The sequence below is a fragment of the Oryctolagus cuniculus genome, chromosome 12 (genome assembly GCF_964237555.1).
Source record: "Oryctolagus cuniculus chromosome 12, mOryCun1.1, whole genome shotgun sequence".
In the NCBI taxonomy this organism is placed as follows: domain Eukaryota; kingdom Metazoa; phylum Chordata; class Mammalia; order Lagomorpha; family Leporidae; genus Oryctolagus; species Oryctolagus cuniculus.
This window is the reverse complement of record NC_091443.1, coordinates 57,448,363-57,473,348: the sequence shown is the minus strand read 5'-3', so window position 1 is coordinate 57,473,348 and position 24,986 is coordinate 57,448,363. Positions and strand designations below refer to the sequence as shown.

The 24,986-nt window shown below is 38.1% G+C and overlaps 1 protein-coding gene across 1 annotated transcript; it reads left to right on the top strand.

Moving 5' to 3' along the window:
• The first annotated feature begins 129 nt into the window (after positions 1 to 129).
• On the top strand, positions 130 to 23,769 carry ARHGAP11A (Rho GTPase activating protein 11A). Its single transcript, XM_008269248.4, has 12 exons — positions 130 to 972; positions 3,127 to 3,197; positions 6,890 to 6,986; positions 7,647 to 7,900; positions 8,556 to 8,719; positions 9,237 to 9,380; positions 13,729 to 13,803; positions 14,563 to 14,730; positions 18,775 to 18,898; positions 19,354 to 19,462; positions 20,318 to 20,456; positions 21,407 to 23,769. The coding sequence occupies exons 1-12, from the start codon at positions 844 to 846 to the stop codon at positions 22,993 to 22,995; spliced, it is 3,063 nt and encodes a 1,020-aa protein (XP_008267470.3). The 5' UTR covers positions 130 to 843; the 3' UTR covers positions 22,996 to 23,769.
• Positions 23,770 to 24,986: the final 1,217 nt, after the last annotated feature.

Here is a 24,986-nt window from a genome sequence, read left to right as displayed (position 1 = left end):
TGGTCACCCTCCGGGGTCCTGATTTTGAAAAGAGGAGCGAGCCAATCAGATCGCCGAGCGCTGTTTGGCGCTGCCATTTGAGCCTGGGCTGGAACTGCGGTTGTGAGGGCCGTGCTGGCTCCAGTGCTTGTTAGAGGGCGTGCGGGGCGGAGGCATGAGGATCATTGCTTGGCTTCAGTGAACGCACCGGAATGTGCGTGCCGTGCGCCCTGGGCAGGCGGATGGGGGAAAGAACGAGCAGCCTGTGAGACGGCGTGACGGCGGCCACCAGCCCGGGCTGGGACCGGGACTGGAAGCGGCGCCCGAGCAGCCGGCTGGTCCGGCGGTCGGGCTGGGGCTGGGGGCCCGGGGGCTGAAAGACGAACGCCCAGCTGGGGCTGCTGGGGCGAGGAGAAGGCTTGTCTTTGCATTTCGCTGAGAGCCGGAGCAGGCCGTGGGAGGTTTGGAGCAAAGGGGAGTTATTGAAAGAGGCCGGAAGTGGTGAGAAGCTGTTAGCAGGCGTTGGGGTGAGGAACCGAAAAAAAGGGAGGAAGGTCTGTGTAGGTCGCTGAAGGGATTAGGTGATCAGAAAGAAAGGCGGTGGAAGTAAAGCAGAGCGAGTTGTGACTGGATTTAAGGGTCAGGAGAAGAGGGTCTGTGCAAGTGGGTAGAGAGGGGATCGAGGAGAAAGCGGTGGAAGTGGCCGGGAGGCAGCGGAGTGACCGGGGTCGGAGGGGCGCCCGACGTGGCCGGGAGGCAGCGGAGCGGAGCTCGAACCGGAGAGTGTTCGGAACTTGGAAGACTTGGTGGCGAACGAGGGTCAGGAGCCGGAGCCTGCCTCGAGGAGTGGGCGACGCGTCCGGGATGTGGGATCAGAGGCTGGTGAGATTGGCCTTGCTGCAGCAGCTTCGGTCCGTCTACGGCATTAAGGTCAAGGGCGGCCGTGGGCAGTGCGATCGCAGGAGACACGACGCAGCGGCCGCGGATATAGGGGTAAGTTCTGGGAAAGGAGTTTTGAGATTTTTTGCTGAAAAAGCACAGTCTGTGCGATCACTTGCTGTCGGGTTATGCTAAGATGTTCACCCTGTGTGGATCAAGAAGAGAATGAGCTTAAGTGCGTCTAACTCAATCCAGATGGGCACTGCTGATATTTAAAGGATGACATTCTTAGTTCTTTTCAGGGACTTGTGGATACAGAAAGTTGTAGGATTTTCCAGCCGCAGCGCTGTTGACATTTTGGACTAGGTGATTCTTTGCTGAGAGGAGACAGGAATGCCCTGCAAATTGTAGGATCTTTAGCAGTACCTCTGGTTTATATCCTCTAGCTGCCCATAGCATCTCCCAGTTGTGACAATTAAAAATGTCTCCAGGTATTGCCAACTTACTGTATTTTGAAGCAGTAGTGTGTGAGAAGAGAGACCACTTCTCCACCATTGTTTTGGAATAAGACTTGTAGAGGTACAAGGGTGTCTAGTGCATTTTCTGAATGTATTCAAATGGGAGACGTGACAGAACATTAGAAACAGGCTTCAGATGATGATACCTCTACACTCAGCAATCTGCAAGAAATCCTGCTGTTACTTCATATCATACTTTTTAAGACAAAGCTATTTCTAAACACTAACAAGTTTGAGAAGCCAGAGTGGAACGAATGAAAAGCTGTTGATAATTTTTTGGTGACTGAAATAAAGAAACTTTAAACTGTAGCTAATTTATATGCCACTTTCTAGTATGTGGAGACAAAAATGAATAAAAGTAATTTCCATAGCTTTTAATCATCTATAGTTTATTAAATAAGTAACTGGAGAAGAAAACTAACAAATGATATGTACAAGGGTACTTCAATAATTTCTGGAAAATGGAAGGAAAGGAATTTTTTTTAGTGCAAAAAATTTTGAAATCCAAGCATAATTTTTCTTAATATGCATTTTCTGTGTCTTTTTTTGATGACCCCCTCATAGACTTCTTAATATCTTGTAAATTCTGCAGAAATTGTTTTTGCTTGCAAATTAATGACAACATCCTTATTTCTATTCAAAAACTATAGTGGTTTTCTTTTGATGATAAAACTTGCTTTCCAAGATCTTTGTAAGTATATGGAAAAATTTATACACAAATTTTCTTTTCAACCCTTAGCAAGATAAAATGACCCCTACTTTTAGAGTCAGACCTGAGTTTGAGTCCTGTTCTGACTCTAATGGGTCTGTGAATTTGGGCTGCTTGTTAATTTCCTTAAGCTTCAGCTTCCTGATCTATAAAGCAAGAATAATGTTATCTCTCCTTGGATTGTTTAGGGGATTTTGATGGCAATAAGGTCTTCAGATAGTCCTACATGGTATCTGTCACATGCCACTAAGTCAGCTAATGATAGTTATGATAATCAGTGGTCTACATTCTTGATGATAATCATGCTATAAAAATTCAGTTAGGAATATTAACAAAAATATCCTAAGAAAAATGCAGAAGATCATTGTGTTATATGAATGGGATAAATGTGTTATATGAATGAGAGGATAGACAGTTTGAGAAAGATTTCTTTAGCTCTTGGAGTTTGTTAGCTGATAGTTTTTGAACATTTTAAGCTGAAAATCTTTTTAAAAATGATATTGAAATGAGTTTATAATACATAAAACATTGAAATCTTTTTGTTTTGTGAGATTACATTATAGCAGTTCTTTGTGAAGCCAGTTACTAAAAATAAGATGTAAGGAAAAACTTATTTTTTGTGTAGTACTCATAAGGTGACCAAAGGAAAGTATAAGGTTAGTATTTATAAATCACTAAAGGAACCTTAGTACTGCTATTTTGGAGAAAATGGTAGTGTTTGGACAGAATTCTGTGGAGAATTTTCTGACTAAACAGTACCTGGATTGATTTTTCTATTATCAGATGGGAGACTGGCTGCATTTACTAGAGTGCTGGAGGGCAATGACTTATATCTTGGCCATCCTTATCCTCTTACCACCTAGCATAGTGTCTAATCTAATATAGTGGTTGTTACCAAGTGCACAATTGTTTTATACTGATTGATAACTTATAGTTTATTTCTGTTATCTTTTATTTCTTAAGGTTTTTAATTTGTCTAATGTAAAAGAAAAAGTATATTTTGTCTAATTTTTATTATAATAATTGAATTTGTCTTCTTAGGCTAAAATATTCGGAGTACCTTTTAATGCATTGCCTCATTCTGTTGTACCAGAATATGGACACATTCCAAGGTGAGGTGACTTTGAAGCAAAGAATAAAATGAGTATTTTAAACTGGTGTTAGTGGCTTAAAAATAATTGTTTGAAAATAGCAAATTATTTTGTTTTTCTCTCTAAGATTTATTTATATGAAAGGTAGACTTTAAAAAGGGGGGGGAAGGGGCAGTGCTGTGGCATAGCAGGTAAAGCCATCACCTGCAACGTGGCATCCCATATGGGCACCGGTTCAAGTCCAGCTGCTCTACTTCCGATCCAGCTCTCTGCTATGGCCTGGGAAAGAAGTAGAAGATGGCCCACGTCCTTGGGACCCTGCACCCACATGGGAAGACCCAGAGGAAGCTCCTGGCTTCTGGCTTCAGATTGGCGGCCATTGCTGCCAATTGGGGAGTGAATCAGAGAATGGAAGATCTCTCTCTCTGTCTCTCCTTCTCTCTTTGTGTAACTGACTTTCAAATAAGTAAATAAATCTTTAAAAAGAAAGAAAGGTAGAGTCACAGGGAGAGGAGAAACAGATCTTTTGTCCACTCCCCTAAATGGTTCACTCCCCTAAATGGCAGTAATAGCCAGGTCTGGTCCAGGCAGAACCAGGAGCCAGAAACTCTTTGGGTCTTCCCACATAGGTAGCAGGGCCTAAGAATTTGGGCCACCTTCTGCAGCCGTCCCAGGTGCAACAGCAGGAAGCTGGATCAGAAGCAGAGCAATGAGAACTCAAACTAGTGCTTTGATATGGGATGTAATTGTCACAAGGTGCAACTTAATAATTTTGCTTAAGAAATGTTGAATAAAAGAACATTAAGCTAAAATATTGGAGTGTTTGTAAATATATAGATTATATGACATTTACGCTTTTCTAAAGAACTTATTTATAAATTTTTAGATTGCATCAGAAACTACTAGGGGAATTTATATATGTATATATATATATATATTTTTTAAGATTTATTTGTTTATTTGGGAGGCAGCATTATAGAAAGAGAGGGAGAGACAGAAAGAGGTCTTCCATTTACTGGTTCACTCCCCAAATGGCCACAGTGACCAGACAGACTTGAGCCCTGCACCTGCATGGGAGACCAGGAGGAAGCGCCTGGCTCCTGGCTTTGGATCAGCGTAGCTCCGGCCACAGCGGCCATTTGGGGGTTGAACCGACAGAAGGAAGACCTTTCTCTACTGAAGACAGGAGCCAGAAGCTTCTATCAGGTCTCCCAAGTGGATGTGGGGGTTAAGCATTTGGCCCACCTTCTATTGCTTTCCAAGGCCATTAGCAAGGAGCTGGATTGGAAGTGGAGCAGCCAGAACTTGAACCAGCACCCATATGGGATGCCGGTACTGCAGTGGGAGGCTTAACCTACTACGCCACAGCACTGGCCACGGGATTTTATATCTTTAGAAAATAGTTTTAAAATGCATATAAAGAAGCAACCTTATCTCTTTCTGAATTTGTTTCCTCTGTATTCAAAGTAGGGTTCATTTTGGATACTCTAGTCTAATAATTTAGGTTTAATTGATTCATTATTCGAAAGCATATATTAAATCCTTTGCTGTTGACAGTTTCCTCCTTTCATTCTTAGCTGTAGATGTGCAGTATTATAAGGTAACCAACTGGGGCTGGTACTGTGGCATAGTGGAGTAAGCCTCAGCTTGCAGCACAGGCACTGGGATGCCAGTTCATGTCCCGGCTGCTCCTCTTCTGATCCAGCTCTCTGCTATGGCCTGGGAAAGTAGTAGAAGATGGCCCAAGTGCTTGGGCCCCTACACCCATGTGGGAGACCCAAAAGAAGCTCCTGGCTTCAGCTCAGCTCAGCTCAGCTCAGCTCAGTTCTAGCCACTGTGGCCATTTGGGGAGAAAACTAGCAGATGGAAGACCCTTCTCTCTTTCTCTCCCTCTCTCTGTAACTCTACTCTTAAGTAAATAAATAAAATCTTAAAAAAAAAAAAAGAGGTAACCAACAGCTTACCATTTTTCTCTTTGAATGATGTATGGAAAGCTTGATTTTCCTGTAATAAAAACTTATGATGATTTTAAGCATTTCAAATTGCAAGTGTATCAGGCTGGCGCCATGGCTCACTTGGTTAATCCTCCACCTACGGCGCCGGCATCCCATATGGGCGCCGGTTCTAGTCCCGTTTGCTCCTTTTCCAGTCCAGCTTTCTGCTCTGGCCCGGGAAGGCAGTGGAGGATGGCCCAGCTGCTTGGGCCCCTGAACCCGCATGGGAGATCAGGAGGAAGCGCCTGGCTCCTGGCTTCGGATCGGTGTAGTGCCAGCCGTAGTGGCCATTTGGGGAGTGAACCAACGGAAGGAAGACCTTTCTCTCTCTCTCTCTCTCTCTCTCTCACTGTCTAACTCTATCTGTCAAATAAATAAATAAAATTGCAAGTGTATCCTCAGGAATAATGACTAAATCTTAGCTGTAATTTCTTGACCAATTTTTAGAAAAAAAAAATTGATATTGCCATCTCCGTAAACAGGACTGACATTCAGCCATGGGCACCTGTACAGCTTTGTCAGTTGTTTGCAGGTAGCATTCATTCTAATTTGTTGGTACCAGCTGAATATCTAAGTATCTAAATCCAGCGTTGATTGGGATTATTGCTCAAAAATAAAAGAAATTGAGTCTATACCCCTTAATACATGTAGAAAAAGAATTCCAAGGGCTGGAATGTATCTTTTCTGAGGGAAAATGTTGGGATGGTAATTGTGGCAGGGGGAGCCTTCCCTTAGTTTTGGGCCAATATAGATGATAAATATCTAAAAACTATTGGATTCTGCACAAGATCACCTATGGGGAAAGAGTAGATAAAAGAAGGCCTTGGGCAGAGTGTTGGGTTTTTCCAGTACATAAAGGTCTGGTAGAGGAGCCAGTAAAGGAGTTTGAGAAGGAACGACCAGGGAGATGGCAGGAAAACCAGAAGAGCAGTGAATAAATGTTTTGGAGATAAGCATATTTATACACAGAGGAAATCAGGGTCTGTTATTCATCTAAAACCAGGATGAGGAAGCGTTTTTCTGTCAGGGTCATTTGGATATTTATAACATCATTCGTGGGCCAAAATTATTAACTGAAAAATTAGCCTGCTAAAGATTTATTGAATTTTGAGTCCCACCTATAGTTGTCTTGGCAGAGCTAGACTTAATGATTTCATGGGTCTTATACTGCCCATGACATTCCTTACCCCTGATCTAAAAGCACTAAAGGTAAGCATATTCTTGAGCTATAATTTTTCAGTTCTACCATTTTCTGATTTGATTATTTTGGGAGTGGTCAAGTTTATCAGATGTTAATAGGTGAAGTAAGGGAGAACAGTGAATTAACAATAAATTTGGCAAAGCAGGTACCACTGGTGACCTTAATGAGTGCTGTTTTCATGAGAGTAATGAGAGGGATGAGTAGAGACTATGTTATGAAGAACAGTGAAAAAGATCCCTGTTGTGCTCTGAAGGGAAGCAGAGAATGGAGTAGGAGTAAGAGGGATAAAAGACTGAGTGGCCACACCAAAGTTGGCATGAGTAAAAAGGTGGGCCTTAGAGAAGTATTTAGGAGCAAGAAAGACAACTAAAAGTAACATTTTATCACAAATACTACACTGTTTTATGCAGTCAGAGCTTCTGTAAGGAGCATAGTGTGTGACCTGGTCATGTGTGTTGACAGGAAAATAGGATTTGGTTAGATGCATATATAGCCACCTGAAAAATTTCTCTTTTCAGCTTTCTTGTTGAAGCTTGCACATCTTTAGAAGAGCATATTCATACTGAGGGGCTTTTTAGGAAATCAGGATCTGTTATTCGTCTAAAAGCACTAAAGGTAAGCATATTCTTGAGCTATAATGTTTTCAATTATGCCATTTTCTGATTTTTTTTTATGAAAAATATTTACAACTATGACATAAATAATTGATGGAAACTGAATTTGTATATGACTTTTTTAATGGCAGAAAAACTTTTTGGAAGGCTATATATATCATTTCTGTAGTACTTTAAAATTTAGAGTACTTTCAAATTCATGGTTGTCATTTCTACAATGTAATACATAAAATGGAAAAAATTCAAATTTTATTATTTTTCAACTAGGAAAGAATGCTGTATATATTAAGAATTAAGAGAAATGTATTAAAGAAAGCTCTTTTTTAAAACATTGAGGGGTGGAGAGAGAGAGCAAGCATGGATTTCCATCTGCTAGTTTACTACCCAAATTGCTGCAATGGCTGAGATTGACCAGACTGTAGCTGGGATTCAGGTTTAAGGCCTCCCACATGGTGGCAAGTACCCAGTTACTTGGGCCATCACTGCTGCCCCTCAGGGTCTGCATCAGCTGGAAGTTGAAGTCCAGGAACCTAGCTGGGTGTTGAACCCAGATACTCCAATGTGGGACAAAGAAAGTTCTATACAATGTAATAAAGGATACTTGCTTGCAATAAGTTCTTAAGTCCCCCTCTTATGCTCACTAATATTATATTTATTTCAGAATAAACTGGATCATGGTGAAGGCTGCCTGTCTTCTGCACCTCCTTGTGATATTGCGGGGCTTCTTAAGCAGTTTTTTAGGGAATTGCCAGAGCCTATTCTTCCAGCTGATTTGCATGAAGCACTTTGCAAAGCTCAACAGTTAGGAACCGAAGAGAAGAATAAAGCTACATTGTTGCTCTCCTGTCTTATTGCTGACCACACGGTTCACATATTAAGATACTTCTTTAACTTTCTCAAGAATGTTTCTCTTAGGTAAGTGGAAATTAAATGTCATGGGACATGATAGCTTAATGTCTCAATAAGCTAAAGATTTATCCTTGTCATAATAAATGTCATTTGGAATGGACATTTTTCTTTAAAATACTACATTCCCTTACTCTATGTATACCTGTATAATTTAAGAAAAAACTAAAAAATGATTTAATATTTTCTTGCTGTCTTAAAGTCACCATTGTGAATGCCTTAAATTTATAGGTATTTTTAGGATTCGTCACTGAATAGCATTTGATTACTGTATGTTTAAAATATCTGTTTTTTGCTTTACAATTTTTTTCCCTCTTCCTGTTATAGGTTGAACCCATTTGCTATACACATACTTGCTGCCTTCTAATGCTTCTGATTTTCTTTGTGTGGGTTTGAAAATGGGTTAACATGTTCAATTTGTGTGGGAAAGTGTGAAGTCTATGATTAGCATAGTTTTATGGTATATTTAAAGATACAGAGTTGACATATTTTTGGTTCACATGTTTAAACCAGTTATATAGACACAATAGATGAAAGGGCATCATGTTTTCACTCGTGTTAACTAATAAAGTAAGAGGTCTTTGAAACAAAATGTGCTCATTATATTATTTTGACTCTGTATTTTTATCTTTGACTCCAGAATAAGATTTTTGTTTCATTTAAGGTCCAATGAGAATAAGATGGATAGCAGCAATCTTGCAGTAATATTTGCACCAAATCTTCTTCAGACAAGTGAAGGACATGAAAAGATGTCTGCAAACACAGAGAAAAGGCTGCGATTACAGGCTGCAGTAGTACAAACTCTTATTGATTGTGCATCTGATATTGGTAAGATATAGTTGCATTAAGTAACACAATTTTGTTTAAATGAGGAAGATCCCAGCTTTTGCCAAGTGAATTATGAAAACAACCACTAGAGGGACTGGCGCTGTGACAGAGGTTAAAGCTGCAGACTGATGCCAGCGCATGGGCACAAATTCAAGTCCCAGCTGCTCACCTCGGATTGAGCTCCCTGCTAATGTGCCTGGGAAAGCAATGGAAGATGGCCTAAGTCCCTGGGCCCCTGCACCCATGTGGGAAACCCAGATGAAGGTCCTGGCTCCTGGCTTTGGCCTTACCCAGCCCTAGCTGTTGCAATCAATTGGGGAGTGAACCAGTGGATGGAAGATCTCTGTGTCTCCCTCTGTAACTCTGCCTTTCAAGTAAATAAATATATCTTTAATTAAAAAAAAAAAAAAAAAGAAAAGGAAACAACTCCTAGAAAGTTAGTATATTATGTAAACATTTTGGTGGAGGAGGTAAAGGAAGGATAATAATTGTCTTTCTTGTGAATATGGTCATGTAGGACGAGTACCAGATTTTATTCTGGAAAAGATACCAGCTATGCTGGGTATTGATGCTCTCTGTGCAACTCCATCACTGGAAGGCTTTGAAGAAGGTGAATTAACTCCTGGTGAATGTAAGAGAAAGCGAAGACAAAGTGTGGGAGGTAAGTTACATCTCATGAGGTACAGCAGTTTACTTTTATCTAAAATATGTTTGAACATAAAGAAATGTAAGCTATGGTATATGCCTTTTGATGCTTTTGTCACAGTTGGAAGGATGGCATGTATATGAAGAGTTAAAATGACAGCACCATCTATACTAAAATTGTTGAATCTTCGGTACAAACATAAAATATCTCAGAGGAGAAAAGTTCCCTGAATTGTAATGATTGGAACTCAGCAAAGAGATCAAACCTAGTCTTCTTAAAGAATGGGTAGAATCTAAGGGAATTGGGTGGAGGGTCAGAATTACTTATATTCTACTCTAAATGAGAATGATGAACATTTGTGTAGGGAAGAAGTTATCCATATCTATGTCTATAAATAGGTCTGTGCAACTTGAGTGAAAGGTTCTTCCTAAGGGTTAAGATGGTGTTATGGGCCGGCGCCGTGGCTCACTAGGCTAATCCTCCGTCTAGCGGCGCCGGCACACCGGGTTCTAGTCCCGGTCGGGGCGCCGGATTCTGTCCCGGTTGCCCCTCTTCCAGGCCAGCTCTCTGCTGTGGCCAGGGAGTGCAGTGGAGGATGGCCCAGGTGCTTGGGCCCTGCACCCCATGGGAGACCAGGAAAAGCACCTGGCTCCTGGCTCCTGCCATCAGATCAGCGCGGTGCGCCGGCCGCGGCGGCCATTGGAGGGTGAACCAACGGCAAAGGAAGACCTTTCTCTCTGTCTCTCTCTCTCACTGTCCACTCTACCTGTCAAAAAAAAAAAAAAAAAAAAAAAAAAGATGGTGTTATGGTGAGCTTAATGCTTTTTTTTTTTTTAAGATTTATTTATTTATTTGAAAGTCAGAGTTACACAGAGAGAAGAGAGGCAGAGAGAGAAAGAGAGAGACAGCTTAATGCCTTGATAAAGAATTAGAAGAGTAACATGGGTGTTGTTGAAACATTGAAGGTTTATGACTTGAGTCATGCCTAATTAAAATATTTAAGAAAATTATATGATTTGAAGAAGAATGGTCTGAAGCATGTGGCAAGTAATCCAGGTGTGAAATTAATGTTTGAACAAGTTAGTGACAATTAGGAGGACAAACTAAGTAATAAAGGATGTATTACAAAGAAGAATCAAAAGGCCTAAAGTTTCATCATGGAGTTGTTAATATTCTTATCTCCTGGGTCAGAGGCCATCCTTTTCCATTTGCCTTAGGAAATTTCTTGTCTCTTGATAATCAGAACAAGTTATCAGCTATCCTTTTCCTTTTTTAATCTTATGGTTTATGTTATCGCATTCTTAGGTTTTTTCTTTGCCTCCTTTTTTGAACTTGCCTTATGGCTTCTATTTTATTTTCCTAGGGCTATGATAGCAAAGCACCAAAAACTTGGCTTAAAACAACAAAAATTTGCCTCATACTCTGGAGGCCAGAAGTCTGAAATCACAGAGTTAGCTGGGCCTCCAAGACTTAACCTGTAAAGACAATCCTTCCTTCTTAGCTTCTAGTGTTAGTTCTCAGTCCTTGGCGTTTCCTGGCTCGAGTTGCTTCACCCCCATTTCTGCCTTTGTCATTCCATGACATTTTTGCTATGTGTTCATATTTCCATCTCTGTAAGGTTACATCGGATTAGAGCTTACCCTGATGACCTCATTCTTACTTTAGTAGATCTGCAAAAATACCAGTTCCAAGGATGATCATGATTACAGGTACTAGGGATTAGGACTTAAACATATGGTTTTGAAGGATACAGTTCAACCCATAAAAGTTCTTAACCTCAAATGGAGATATTTTTCAGACATAGATCATCTTCATTACCTCTTTTCCCTTGTCATCTCATTCACTTCTATAGTTTCAGTTTCAGTTGTCACATCTTTATGGCTGTTTATCAGATCCCTTTTTTGTTGTCTCAAAAAATGACAATTGTACCTTACCAATGGCCTACTAAGCAAATGTCTTCACTTCTGCTTTTCCTTGGTGCTTTGAGCACAGTGTTTTTAAAATAACCATCTTTACCCTTTTTATGTTTATTTTAATTATTTGAAAGAGACAGAGATCTCCTACCTGCCTTTTTATTCCCCAAAAGCCCAACACAACCAAGGCTGGGCCAGGCCAAAGCCAGTTGTCTGGAACTCATTCTAGGTGTTCCCACAGTGGCAAGGCATCCAGTACTTGAGACACCTGGTGTCTCCCAAAATTTGCATATTGTTTTTTGTTGTTGTTTTTCTTTGTTTTGCATTATTTTAAAATGCTACAAATATGATTGCTTTTGCTTTGAAAAGTCTCAACTTGAAAAAAGTTTATAGTAAAATATGTGTTAAAGTTTTCCATCTTAACTTTTTTTTTAAATTTATTTGAAAGATAGAGTTACAGAGAGGGAGAGAGAGGTCTTCCAACTGCTGGTTCACTCCTGAAATGGCCACAATGGCCAGTGCTGAGCTGATCTGAAGCCAGCAGCTTCTTCTGGATTTCCCACATGGCTCGGAGGTCCAAGCACTTGGGCTATCTTCCACTGCCTTCCCAGGTGCATTAGCAGGAAGCTGGAGCAGCCGGGACTTGATCCTGCTCCCATATGGTATTCAGCACTGCAGGCAGGGGCTTTAACTAGCTGTGCCACAGCGCTGTCCCCCATTTTAACAATTTTCAAGTGTACAGTTCAAAAGTGTCAATTATATTCACATTGTTGTGCCAGTCTCCAAAACTTTTATTTTGATAAATATTCATGTTATGATAATTCTTAACAATTGTATTGCTTCATAATCCACACAGGACTCTGGGTAAATCTTAAAAGCAAAGTGATTCAGTTTATCAGAATTTTCCAGTTCTTTCCAGTATGCATGAATATGTGAGTGTGTGCTTCTGTTCTCATTGTGCTATCAAATATTTTTCATAGAGAGTGGTGCTGAGCAGATTAAAATGATGACCTTATTAGTGAAATACCTCTGATATTATAAACAGTAAGCTCATGAGACTATTACAGGGATTGAGACATAATTTTTCCATTTCTCTAAATATTCCAGGTATGTTTGGTGTGGTTCATGATGGAATCTGGATGATTTCAGAGTATAGAAGAAACTATTTTTGATATTCCTGATTTTGCTGTCCTAATTGTATGTTATCTGCTATGACTTAGTCTGTTGGCTTGATTATTTCTTCTGCTCTCTTTTTCTTTTTGTCTATTTTTCCTTTCCCATATTAGCCTTGATTATGTGTGTGGGTGCCAAGAGATAGGCCTTTGTCTGCCAGTTAAAGTGTTTCCTGTTTTTGGTTCTTCATTGAAGTTTTCAGTATTATTCTGGTTATAACTCTTTCACTTCAGGGTGTAAGATTTCTCAATAATATAAATGGTTATTTTTGATCTTAAATAAGTATTTTGAGTAATATTTGGTCATTAATAAGGTAATGGAATATATTTAAAGGCCTATAACATTTCATTGTGACTGAAAAAATTAGGGACATACTTGGAATGAAAGTATTCCTTTTGAGTTTACAGTAATTTCCTAACAGCTAAATCCAGCATATATTTTTAGAACTCTATTATTCAGACTCTCTGACTACTTGATTATTTCATTATTGGTACTTTTTCTTATTTTTTGTAATTCCATGTTGTCTTTGTTCCTTTGCATGTTTTGCCATTTATTTTTTCTCAGTTTCTGGATTTTTCTTTTTCTAACTTCCTTTTAAATATCTCGTTTTTCTTTAGTTTACTTTCTCATACTTTGCACTGTTTCAGTTGACCTTACATATTTGTATTTTTTAAAGCCACAGTTTCTGATCTGATGACTCCCAAATTAACTTTAGTAGTCCTAACAGAGAGATCCATGTCCTTTCAGTATCTCATAAGCATGTCTAACTCTTCTTTACATACTTTGCTTTTTTGCTTTAGTGATGCAGCTGTCTACTCAGTTATCAAAATGAGAACTCTAGTGTCTTTATCATTTTTCCACATCCCCCAAATCCATTGATCAAAACTGTTATCACTGTGGTCTCTTAAGTTCCTTTGTTCCTTCTGCTTTCCATTGCTTCTGCCTTATTTCAGATCTTTATCTCATGCCTCAACAGGTAATAATTCCCTTCCCTGTCTATATTTGTATTGCATTTCACTCTGTATTTTGTCTTTTTTTAAAGGATGGGAAATTAAAGGAAAATATACCCATTCATATATTTATATTTGTTATTTTAAATTAATTCATTTTAAAGGCCTTAAATAACTTTAAAATGTATATGCTAATACGAAGTTAGCTATTGAAAGAAGACTTCAAATTTCAATATGAATAATTGGTGAAAGATAGGTATATGATTGATTATATTATTGATTATATAATTAAATTGATTATATAATTAAATGTGTCTTGCATTTCAGATTTTGTTAATGGAGCACTCAGTAAACTTAGGTCTACCAGAACACCCACCTTTACACCTCAACCAGAAAGAATTAGTAAGTATTTATTATGTTATTTATTTGAATGAAGATTTTGGTAGTATTGTATAAAAAATAATTTATTTTGGTTAATGATCAAATTTAGTTTAGTCATATCCAGTATCACTTTCAATGAAGACGTTGTACTGTGTATACTATGTTGTGACATTGCTAATTACAGTGGAGATGATGGTAGTTAAGAATTGTTTTAGCCTATTGTTTCATCTCTTATTTATGATTTTTGGTTGCTTATCATTTGTATACTATTGAACATGTGAAAGTGGTTGTAGTTCATTTTATATAAGAACCAGAAGATTATTGTTATGTGTTTTGATTTTTTTATCTTAATTTGCTGTGGCTAACATTCAGCCAATAACAGAAAAAGTGATTCTTTGTTTTGTTTTCCAGAGTGAAGAAATGCAGTGGTTAATAGTTGGGAGAGGCAGAAATAATGTTTAGATCCATTTTTGTTTCAACTTCTACCTATGATTTTTTTCCCTATGTTAAATTAACATTTTTCAATATGTATCGTGTTCAATTTTTGTGTATTTGGTTTAAGTTATTGCTGTTTCTTAAGAGTTGTACTGTTTCCCTGTTTTCATTTTAAGTAGTTGAAGAATATCAATTTAGTTATATAACCTGTATTTGATAATGAAAATGTATCTCCCCATTTTTGATTAGCTCTAAATAATAGCTATATAAGAAGAAATTATATAAATCTTTGTATTTTATCAACTCTATAGAAGAAACAGCAAATTGATTTGGTTTTCTTTTCAGCCCAGCTATCTGGATCACCAGTGATTCTTACTCCAAATGCTAAACGTAAACTGCCAGTAGATTCTTCTCATGGTTTCTCAAGTAAAAAAAGGAAGTCCGTCAAGCACAACTTTAACTTTGAGCTGTTGCCAAGTAATCTCTTCAGTAGCAGTTCTACGCCAGTATCAGGTAGCAAATGGAATTTTTATGTAGTTGGATTATAAGCATTAGCATGAGTGACTATTCTGGGCAAAGAAATATTTCCTACTAATAACACTCTTAAGAGCCAGAACTTTATTCTGTTTTATCAAATCTCTGAATTTTTATTAAGTCCCATACTTTTAAAACTAGACAGTAGTTCTTGTGTGTGTGTGTGTGTGTGTGTGTGTGTCTATGGACATGTCTATTGAAAATTATGATAAATAAAAGTGAGAATTTTGTGTTTTGGGGTAGCACTGATGCTGAGGTTTTAAGAGACTGGATGGTCTTAATCCTCCTTTAGTTAATTATGTATCTATAGCTATGACTCTATTGCTTGTTGTTGAGTCAAGTTGCCAAGAGTTTGATCATTTCTGAGTCCAGAGTGGAGGTATTACCATTGTGAGTTAGTTTTGGGGAGGAGTGTATTTTTAAAATGTTGTACTTAAGTATCTTTTTTAAAAAAAAAATTATTTATTTATTTGAAAGGCAGAGTTACAGAGAGGCAGAGGAAGAGAGAGAGAGGTCTTCCGTCTGCTGGTTCACTCCCCAGATGGCCACTATGGCCAGAGCTGCGCTGCTCTGAAGCCAGGAACTTCTTCCGGGTCTCCCACACAGTTGCAGGGGCCCAAGGATTTGGGCCATCTTCTACTGCTTTCCGGGGCCATAGCAGAGAGCTGGATGGGAATTGGAGCAGCCGGGACTTGAACAAGCACCCATATGGATGCCAACACTGCAGGCAGAGGCTTTACCCGCTATGCCACAGCGATCCTCCTAGATTTTATTTTGTTCATTTCAGACAGTTAAAAGTTTTATTTTGAATTCAATATCTGAGTTATGAGCCCCCTCCTCAAAAGGCTGCTTTTTGTTTATTACTAGAAAGGCTTATATTTTCCTTGTTTTATTACAGAGTTGAACAGAATACCATCTTGGTGGTTTTCCAGAAGAAAAGCATTTTCTTTATATTTCTTGAGAGTTCATATATGGTTCATTTAAGTGTAATGATAAATTCTGAAACTTTTGTTTGTTTAAGGTTTATTTGTTTTATTTATTGTAAGACAGGGAGAGAGGGAAGGGAGAGAGAGAGAGAGACAGAGAGATCTTTCATCTGCTGGTTCTTTCCCCAAATGGCTGCAGTGGCCAGGGCTGTGCCAGGCCAAAGCCAGGAGCCAAGAGCTTCTTCCTGATCTCCCACATGGGTGCAGGGCCCCAAGCACTTGGGCCTTCCTCCTCTGCTTTCTCAGGCACATCAGCAGGGAGCTGGGTCAGAAGTGGGGCAGCCAAGACTTGAACTGGTCCCTATATGGGATGCCAGTGCCACAGGTGGTGGCTTTACCTGCTATGCCAAAATGTTGCTCCCCTGAAACATTTCTGTAGCTCTTTCAGGATTCAGAAGTTGGAGCTTGAAGTTTCTTTAAAGTAGCTTGATGTTTTCTAAATATTTTTTTTTTTTTTGACAGGCAGAGTGGACAGTGAGAGAGAGAGACAGAGAGAAAGCTCTTCCTTTGCCGTTGGTTCACCCTCCAATGGCCGCCGCGGCCAGCGCGCTGCGGCCGGCGCACCGCGCTGATCCGATGGCAGGAGCCAGGAGCCAGGTGCTTTTCCTGGTCTCCCATGGGGTGCAGGGCCCAAGCACCTGGGCCATCCTCCACTGCACTCCCTGGCCACAGCAGAGGGCTGGCCTGGAAGAGGGGCAACCGGGACAGAATCCGGCGCCCCGACCGGGACTAGAACCCGGTGTGCCGGCGCCGCTAGGCGGAGGATTAGCCTATTGAGCCGCGGCGCCGGCCTATTTTCTAAATATTTAAAAGTGTTCAGTTTGGAAGTCGTTTTCCAAATGACAGGTAGGAATAGTAATTCTGCCTGCATTTGCTTATTAACATTACAACATCTTCCCCAAAGAGTGAACCTTTTGATTTCTTTTTCAAGTTGCCCAAAAAGAAGTTAAACATTCTTGTGTTATTTTAACATTAGCTTGAGCCTGCTTAATGAATTTTCATTACTAAAAATTATAATAGTGCAAAAATAATTCCATTATTTTTAATTCATCATTTTTCTTTGGCCCTGCTAAAAAGTCAGTCACAATTCAATAAATCCCATCTACAAAATTGATAGGCTCATTTCTGAGTTTTAACTTTAACAGCTCTGATGCTATTTTTTAATGTATAAAGGCAACATTAATCTATAATCCAGAGTACCTATTTATATTTTTTTTCTTACATGCATGACATGTATTCTGACTGTGCCTCCTTGTGATCACAGACACATTTTCTTAAGGCGACTTTAAAGCTACCCATGTGATACTGAAAGTATTATATTGGCCACCAAAATTTTCTTCAGCCAAAGGCAGTCAAAAGCCATTGTAATGGTTGTTATTGGAACTTTGTGAATGCTTTATCAATAATAATAAGTTGAGAAAGTTCATGTTTATTGAGTGTTTACTGGGTACGATTCAAACATAAGCTAAAAGATATATGGAGGCTTTGTTCATAACTATTTCACTTTCTTCATACGATAGTTGATTTAATGATATAAATGATTTTAAACAACTTAATTAAATTGAACTTAATGTCATAACAACCAATTGTCAGAATGTAGCAGCAGCTAAGTGACTAGGCATTGTTATAGATGATTAGTTTTTGTTTGTCAGAAATATGAGTTGGGCAATTTATAACCCAGAATGAGGGGACCAACAGTTGGCTAGTAATTGCATCTTGGATACTGAGAGACTTAACTTGTCAGTAGTTTATTTTTGATAATAATGTTATGAGGGCACTTCAAAAATTTTATGGGAAAATTGAGTTAAAAGATGTTGGAGCTGGCATTGTGGCACGGCAGGTTAAGCCTCCATCTGCAGTGCTGGCATTCCATGTTAGAGTGCCATTTTGAGTCCTGACTACTATACTTCTCATTGAGCTTCCTGCTAATGTGCCAGGAAAACCAATGGCTCTGTGATTTTTTGTTCCTGCCACCAACATGAGAGACCAAGATGGAGCTTCTGGTTCCTGGCTTCAGTCTGGTCCAACTGTGGCTGTTGCAACCATTAGGGGAGTGAAACAGTGGATGGAAGATTTCTCACTGTCACTCTGCATTTCAAATAAATAAATAAATAATGAAACTTTTTTAAAAAACTTATTTTGGTCAAAAAGTTTTGAAATCTATGTCGTTTTAAACCCATTATACATATGATTTCAAGTTATTTTGCACCAAAAAAGCTTTATCTTTTAATTTCGTTTTTTCATGAACTTTTGAACTATCTTCAAATATACTGGACACTGCTGGACATTTTGTGTACATTACAGTAATACTTACATTCATCAGTGAAGTCCATTTTCAAAGTCTAAATTTATTTAACAAGTGGTGGGACAAACTCATGTCTGTCTCTAAAGCTTGTTTTTTTTTTCTAGTCTGTAACAGGATCCATCCCTTCCCTTGTATTGTTAAGAGTTTAAAGCATAACTTCAATATAAAATTAATGTTTGGGGACAAGTGTAATGGTGCAACTGGTTCAGCTCCCACCTGTGATGCCCACATCCCATATCAGTGTGCTTGTTGGAATCACAGCTACTGTGTTTCTGATCCACTTTCCTGCTAATATAACCTGGGAGACAGCAGGTGGCGGCCCAAGTTCTTGGGCCCCTGCCATCCCCTTGGCAATTGTGGATGGAATTCCAGGCTCCTGGCTTCAGCCTGGCCCATCCCTGGCTGATAGGGGCATTTGGGAAGTAAACCAGAGGTTAGAAGATTTTGTGTGTGTGTATGTGTGTGTGTATGACTTTCTAGTAGCTGAAAATAAACATTACCAAAAAAGGAGTAATAGTTAATCCAACTTATAGTTGTCAATGAAAAATTAAATCAGTATTTGGTAGGAGAGGTGGTATGAATTGGGTATTTGACACTTGAATTTTCTAACCAGAAATTATGTGATTTTTGTTTTTGCTTAGGGGTGAAAATTAAGGATTTATTTGCTGCTATTATTATCTTACACTTTGAATAGAAATTAAGTATGTTTTATATATGTGGTTATTTTTATAGGACACTGTGATACAAGCCCAGGAGGATCATCTCAGAGTTCACTCTCTCCTGTCAGTGGAAACCATTTGATCAATGCAGGTGTGCTAAGGCGAAGTAAAAGGATTGCGGGCAAAAGTGTTTGCAGGTAATTTATCCAGGACAGTTTGTTTATATTGGATAAATATTTGATATTCATAAAATATCTTTTCTTTCAATGAAAATCATATTTGAATCATGCTTTTAAAAAATCTCCTGACTTATAAATCAGCTGTCCTTATCTATCAACCAGAAAAAAGTTCCCTGATTTGAGTCTATTTTGCTTCCTTAAAAGCCTACTTTACAGTATAATTTCCTGTTAGTTTAGAAAGCTAGTATATCCTAATGATCTGATTATATAAGTGACTAAATAACTTTTATGATAAACATTTTCAAATGTAAATGTAATATGTTCCCACATGGTATCTTAAATGATTTTAAAATATTGTTCTGTGTTCCATTATTGGCAATATGACTTGCTATTGACTTTCAATTTCGTTTTGCAAGAATTTCTCTAAATATTTGTGTTATAAATTGGCATTTTTAAATTCCTTTATTTTTTAGGGTGGAATCAGGAAAAGCAGGCTGTTTCTCTCCTAAAATCAGTAGAAAAGAAAAGGTTCGAAGATCTCTTCGTTTGAAATTTAGTCTGGGGAAAAATAGCAGAGATGTAGTAAGTGTCGTATTATTTTATTGATCTGTTTATAGTAGCAAAAATATGTTGACGATTCTAAGAGGCCCTCTTGACTCTCCCTTTCTCTATCGTCCCATACTTCTTCATACCAAACGCTTATATCTGAGTTAGTATCTCCAGTTCCTGTTTCTACTCTGCTTAAAATTAAATCAATTATAGTCAGGCCTTTGTCCCAACACTCTGTTGAAACTGCTCTCATCAAGGTCACCCACAAATTTAACATTGCTCAAATCAAAAATCAAATATCAAATAACTTACTCAACTTGACCTGTCAACAACATTTGACACTGTTGTTCAATTGCTCCTCTTTGGTGTATTTTATTTCCTTGTTTCTTTGCTGGTTACTTTTTGAATTTCATCTCCTAAAGTTCTGTATCATTTCTCATCTGCATTACTCCAATAAGCTCCTACTAACAGATCTACCCACTTCTGCCCTTGCTGTGGTACTATAGTTCAAACTGGACTTTAAGACCTGAGTTTTTGTTTTGATCTGTCTAGGATATAAATTCCATGTATGTAAGATTTTGATTTGGTTTTCTTCCTTTTCACTATTTATGAACTGACCCTAGCACAGAATCAGTACAAAAATTCTTTTTAATTAATTAATATGCTATTATTTTTTGTCAGAATGTCTGGTAGCTAAATCACATGCTTGTAGTTTCTATTGTTAGGCAAGAATATTTGTTTTGTAATAAAATTGTTTCCCAGGTATATGTGCCTTTTAAGTCAGCTGTTGATTTTGAGCACCACAAAAAATTTACTTCATCTTGATTATTTTGAACTAACCAGGTTTATTTCATAGCCAAAATGTTTCAACTTTTCTTTTCTGTACAGAATGGTTGTTCTGGTGTCAACAGATATGAAAATGTTGGTCGGCGGCTTGCAAATCAACAAAATTTTAAAAATAAAATTGAATCTGTAAAAACAGGTCTGCTTTTTAGCCCAGATATTAATGAAGGATTACCGAAGAAAGGTATGTTTCTGTAATACTATAAGTTTTTCCAAAAAATTTTGTGTTAAGTTGGTTTTTAAATATAATTAATTAATTTTATTTGAAAGAGTCAGACCTCGCATCTTCTGCTCCCCAGATGCCTGGGAACTGGGAACCCAATTCAGGTCTCCCACATTGGTGGCAGAGATCCAAGTACTTGAGCCATTGGCTGCTGCTTTACAGAGCGCAGTTTAGCAAGAAGCTGAAATTGAGAGTCACGGCTCTAATCCTGGTTCTCTTAAATGGCAACTTAACTGCCGTGCAAAACACAGCCCCTTGTTTTGAGTTGCTTTTCTTAATGGTAAAATATATTAAATAATTTGCTATTTAGAAATTAAACTTTGGATTTAAATAGTAAAAATTTAAATTGCCAGTATATCTTTCTATCAATAATTAGATAATGCATATAAATATAAATATGAAAGTGTTTGACATTCTTATTTAAAGTATTCTTTTAGGCCGGCGCCACGGCTCACTAGGCTAATCCTCCGCCTTGTGGCGCCGGCACACTGGGTTCTAGTCCCAGTCGGGGCGCCGGATTCTGTCCCGGTTGCTCCTCTTCCATTCCAGCTCTCTGCTGTGGCCCGGGAGTGCAGTGGAGGATGGCCCAAGTGCTTGGGCCCTGCACCCATGGGAGACCAGGAGAAGTACCTGGCTCCTGCCATCGGATCAGCGCGGTGCGCTGGCCGCAGTGTGCCGGCTGCGGCGGCCATTGGAGGGTGAACCAACAGCAAAGGAAGACCTTTCTCTCTGTCTCTCTCTCTCACTGTCCACTCTGCCTGTCAAAAAAAAAAAAAAAGTATTCTTTTAACACGAGTCTTTAATTTATTGAAATTGGATACTTAGTATATTTATTTGTCATGTCTTTGGTTAATATTTAAGAAACTAGTTCAAATATAAAAGACTAAAAGCACTGAACTACTTTATTTTAGGTTCAAAAAAGATCAGTAAATCTGAGGAAAACTTACTAACTCCAGAGCGACTAGATAGAACAAGTTATCGGATGTCTTGGACAGGGCCTAGTAATTCAAGTTTTCAAGAAATGGATGCAAATGAAGATTCTCCAATAGTGGGAAATCTTGAGGTGGAAAACTCTTCTTTGGAGCCTGATATTACAGTTGAGAAGTCACCTGCTATGTCGTATGAACTCACTCCTTCCAGTTTACACAATACACATAATAGCAATGTAACAGGAAGCTCTCTTAGTGGGGATGAAAATAATTTGACCACAGAGACTTTGGTAAAAATTCAGAGAGCATTTTCTGAATCTGGGAGTAATCTTAATGTATTGATAAATCACAGGCAGTCATCGGTAACTAATGTGGCTAACTTAGAATCAAATGAAACATCTTCTATAGAAAATAGCCCAGAGAAAAATCTATTTGAAACTAATGATTTAACTGTGAGAGAATCAAATGAAAAGTGTGAACACTACACTTGTAAAGATGAAAGTCATTTTTCAGAAAGAGACTTCTCACCACATCAAACTAAAAAATTTGGTACAGAAGCAACTGTAAAGGGTTGCTCAACACAGATGAAAGTAGAATATGAAGAAGATGTTCCTTCAAATATGGCAAAAGATAACTTAAGCAAAGAACAATGCACCAGTGATGAACAAACAGAGAAACAGCAATCTCCAAGCAAAAACCTAAATACAAAATTAACGGAGAATGAGAATGTGATTGAAGAGAATTTACTGAAATACACTGCTTCTGGGGAGGATGAGGCTAAATCCTCTTCTTCACAGCAGAGTATGTATAATATAACAAACATGTCAAAACCTAGGCCTATGAGAATTGCTAAGCAGCAGTCACTGGTAGAACCCTGTGATAAAATGGTTTCTGGAAGTTTACAAGTGACAGAGCATGGAAAGGTTTCAGATCACATACAGTGGTTTAACAAGCTTTCTTTAAATGAACCAAGTAGAACAAAAGTGAAGTCACCTCTGAAGTTTCAGCGTACACCTGTCCGTCAGTCTGTCAGAAGAATTAATTCTTTACTGGAATATAGCAGAGAACCTGTCCGACGTAAGCTGGCAAGTCAACTTGGTGATGCAGCTTCTCCTCTGGTGAAATCAGTGAGCTGTGACGGTGCTCTTTCCTCTTGTGTAAAAAGTACAGCAAAAGATTCTTCTACTTCATGTGCCAAATCAGGTTCTAAGGAACAGAAGTCTACATCTTGTGAATTGTCAAATGATACAATTTCAAAATCAGGTGTAAAATTAACATCTCAGTCTTTCTCAAAAACAAAGAGGCACCCAGATTCCATGAATCCTAATCTTGGATCTACCCGAGTTTGTAAACAGGGGGTGGTATCTGATTGCCAAATTAAAATTCCCTTGGATGACCTGACTAATCATGATAATTTAAAGTCTGTTGTAAATATAGGCTTTTCTGCTGGGAAAAATAGCAGGGTCCTTAGGAAGCCATCAGAAAGAGAAAGGGTCTGGTACAAAGGTTCCCCCAAAAATCCTATTGGAAAAGCTCAACTACTACCAACAAGCAAACCTGTAGACTTGTAATTAGTAAATGTTATACTTGTCATTAGTGTAAATAAAATTAGAAATTGATGTGAGTTACAGGATGTTAGTTTGTGACTTGGGATGAATGTTAAGCAATAGATTTTCTCTGAACTATTTTTAATTTTACTGCACAAAGAACTTGGAAGTTCATACTTGTACAAATAACTTTTTTCTTAATTGTGGCAGTATTTAACCTTTTAAGTTTTATCATGATCTCTTAAAGCAGAGGTTACTCTACATTTTTAAAGAAGTTACCTGGATTTGTAAGAAATTAGTTTTTGAAAATTACATGTTTTTTTTTTTTAAATTTGTGATAGGAAGAATGGAGCAAGTTCTGCCTGTTTCCTGTATTTCTCCAAGTCAAATAAGTTTTCTGCAGAAAATTTCTACTTTGAAAAGGGAAAAAATAAGCCCTGCAAATATTATGTCTTAAATTGGATTATTGTGTTTATTGTCTTTACCAAAATCACTATAAATTAATTTGCTTCAAAGCTTCCCAGTACTTTATTATTTGGGGTAGAGTAATTTGATTGATATTGCCTACAGATGTATAATGTGTTCAGTGAAATTAAGAATAATGGCTAAGGCAGAGTAATGACTCAAGTGTGCTTATAGGTTATGATACAGAAGTAATTGATGATTTTCAAGCCATACTTTGTTTTTAAAGGTAATTTGCACAAATACACTTGTACCTGTTTAGTCCAACATAAAAATGGATTATTTAAGGAGGAATAATTAAACTTGAAAATATTTAATAAAGGTGATTTTTTTTTATATTCAGGATGCTTGATTTTAGAATTTGAAATAGTTGATGCACCTCTGTACATTTTACTTGGGATAAAAACCCTTTGATTGTTTTGACTTGTGTGTAAATGTTATTTATTTAGCATAGACATTAAAAATAGCTTTCTGGAAAATGAATTGGCCAGAGACTGTTGAAATCCAAAGTGCCATTTAGAACTTATACCAAGTTGTTGAGCAAATCTGACTGAATTTATAATGTATGTTACTAGAAATGACATCTTTAAATAAAAGTACTAAAAGAAGGAAGAAGCACACAGAATCAACCGTAAAGACAGTTTTGCAGGTCAGTTGTTAGAATGCCATGTTTAGATGTTATTTGGTGCAGAATAGAGCAGTGTGGCACAGCAGTTGAAGCAGCCAGATTTAAGATGTATGTATGAGGCATTTCAAGTCATCAGATGTTTTAGTGACAGCACAACTGTTACTTCAAAGCTGTTTTATGTTTCTGAGAAAGAAGCCAGTCATTTATTAGAACAAGTATTTGAATTATCTGAAGACTGTAAAAATAGTTAGATATAAACATGTCTATCTGTTACAAAAACAAGTTTGTAATGTAAATTAGGTCTGCATTTCAGATGTTTATGGTATTTCTAATAAGAAGAGATGAAATATTTGTACATTCAGATACATGTTGTCTGGATTAAAACAGTGTTTTAGACTTCACTTTTGAATTTGAAAATGCATTAATATAATCTTATAGCCATAGAGGGGAGTATGAAATGTTGAATTGGAAGATTTTAATTCAGTAAAGGAGTTTAGGAGATTAACTGTAAATAATATGAAATACTGGCTTTTCTGGAGCATGAATTGATAACAAAAGATCTTTATTTAAAAAAAAAAACTACACACATGCCACCCCCATTTTTATTAGCTGAAAGCTATGATAGAGAGGATGAGAATAGGAGCAAACAGCTTAGAGGGATATAGTTGGAGGAACAGTCAGGAAAGGTGAGTTTTTGACTTGATTTGATCTTTTATCTTTTTCTCTCATGTTTAAATTTTCATTTTACTTGAAAGGTAGATTTGGCCAGGTCAAAGCCAGGAGCCTGGTACTCAGTCCACATAGGTGGCTGCGTCCCAAATACATGAGCCATTACCTGGTGCTTTCCAGGTGCTCATGTAGCAGGAAACTGGATTCGAAGTGGAGGGAGGAGCCAGGAGTCCAACCAGGCAGTCTGAGATGCTGG

What these genes read in the sequence shown, in the direction of transcription:
- ARHGAP11A (XM_008269248.4), top strand. Translation starts at nt 844, where the DNA reads ATGTGGGATCAGAGGCTGGTGAGATTGGCCTTGCTGCAGCAGCTTCGG. An exon ending in ACCTCAACCAGAAAGAATTA is followed by an intron (nt 13,804 to 14,562) that starts GTAAGTATTTAT and finishes TTTTCTTTTCAG; the next exon opens with CCCAGCTATCTGGATCACCA. An exon ending in GGAAAAATAGCAGAGATGTA is followed by an intron (nt 19,463 to 20,317) that starts GTAAGTGTCGTA and finishes TTTTCTGTACAG; the next exon opens with AATGGTTGTTCTGGTGTCAA.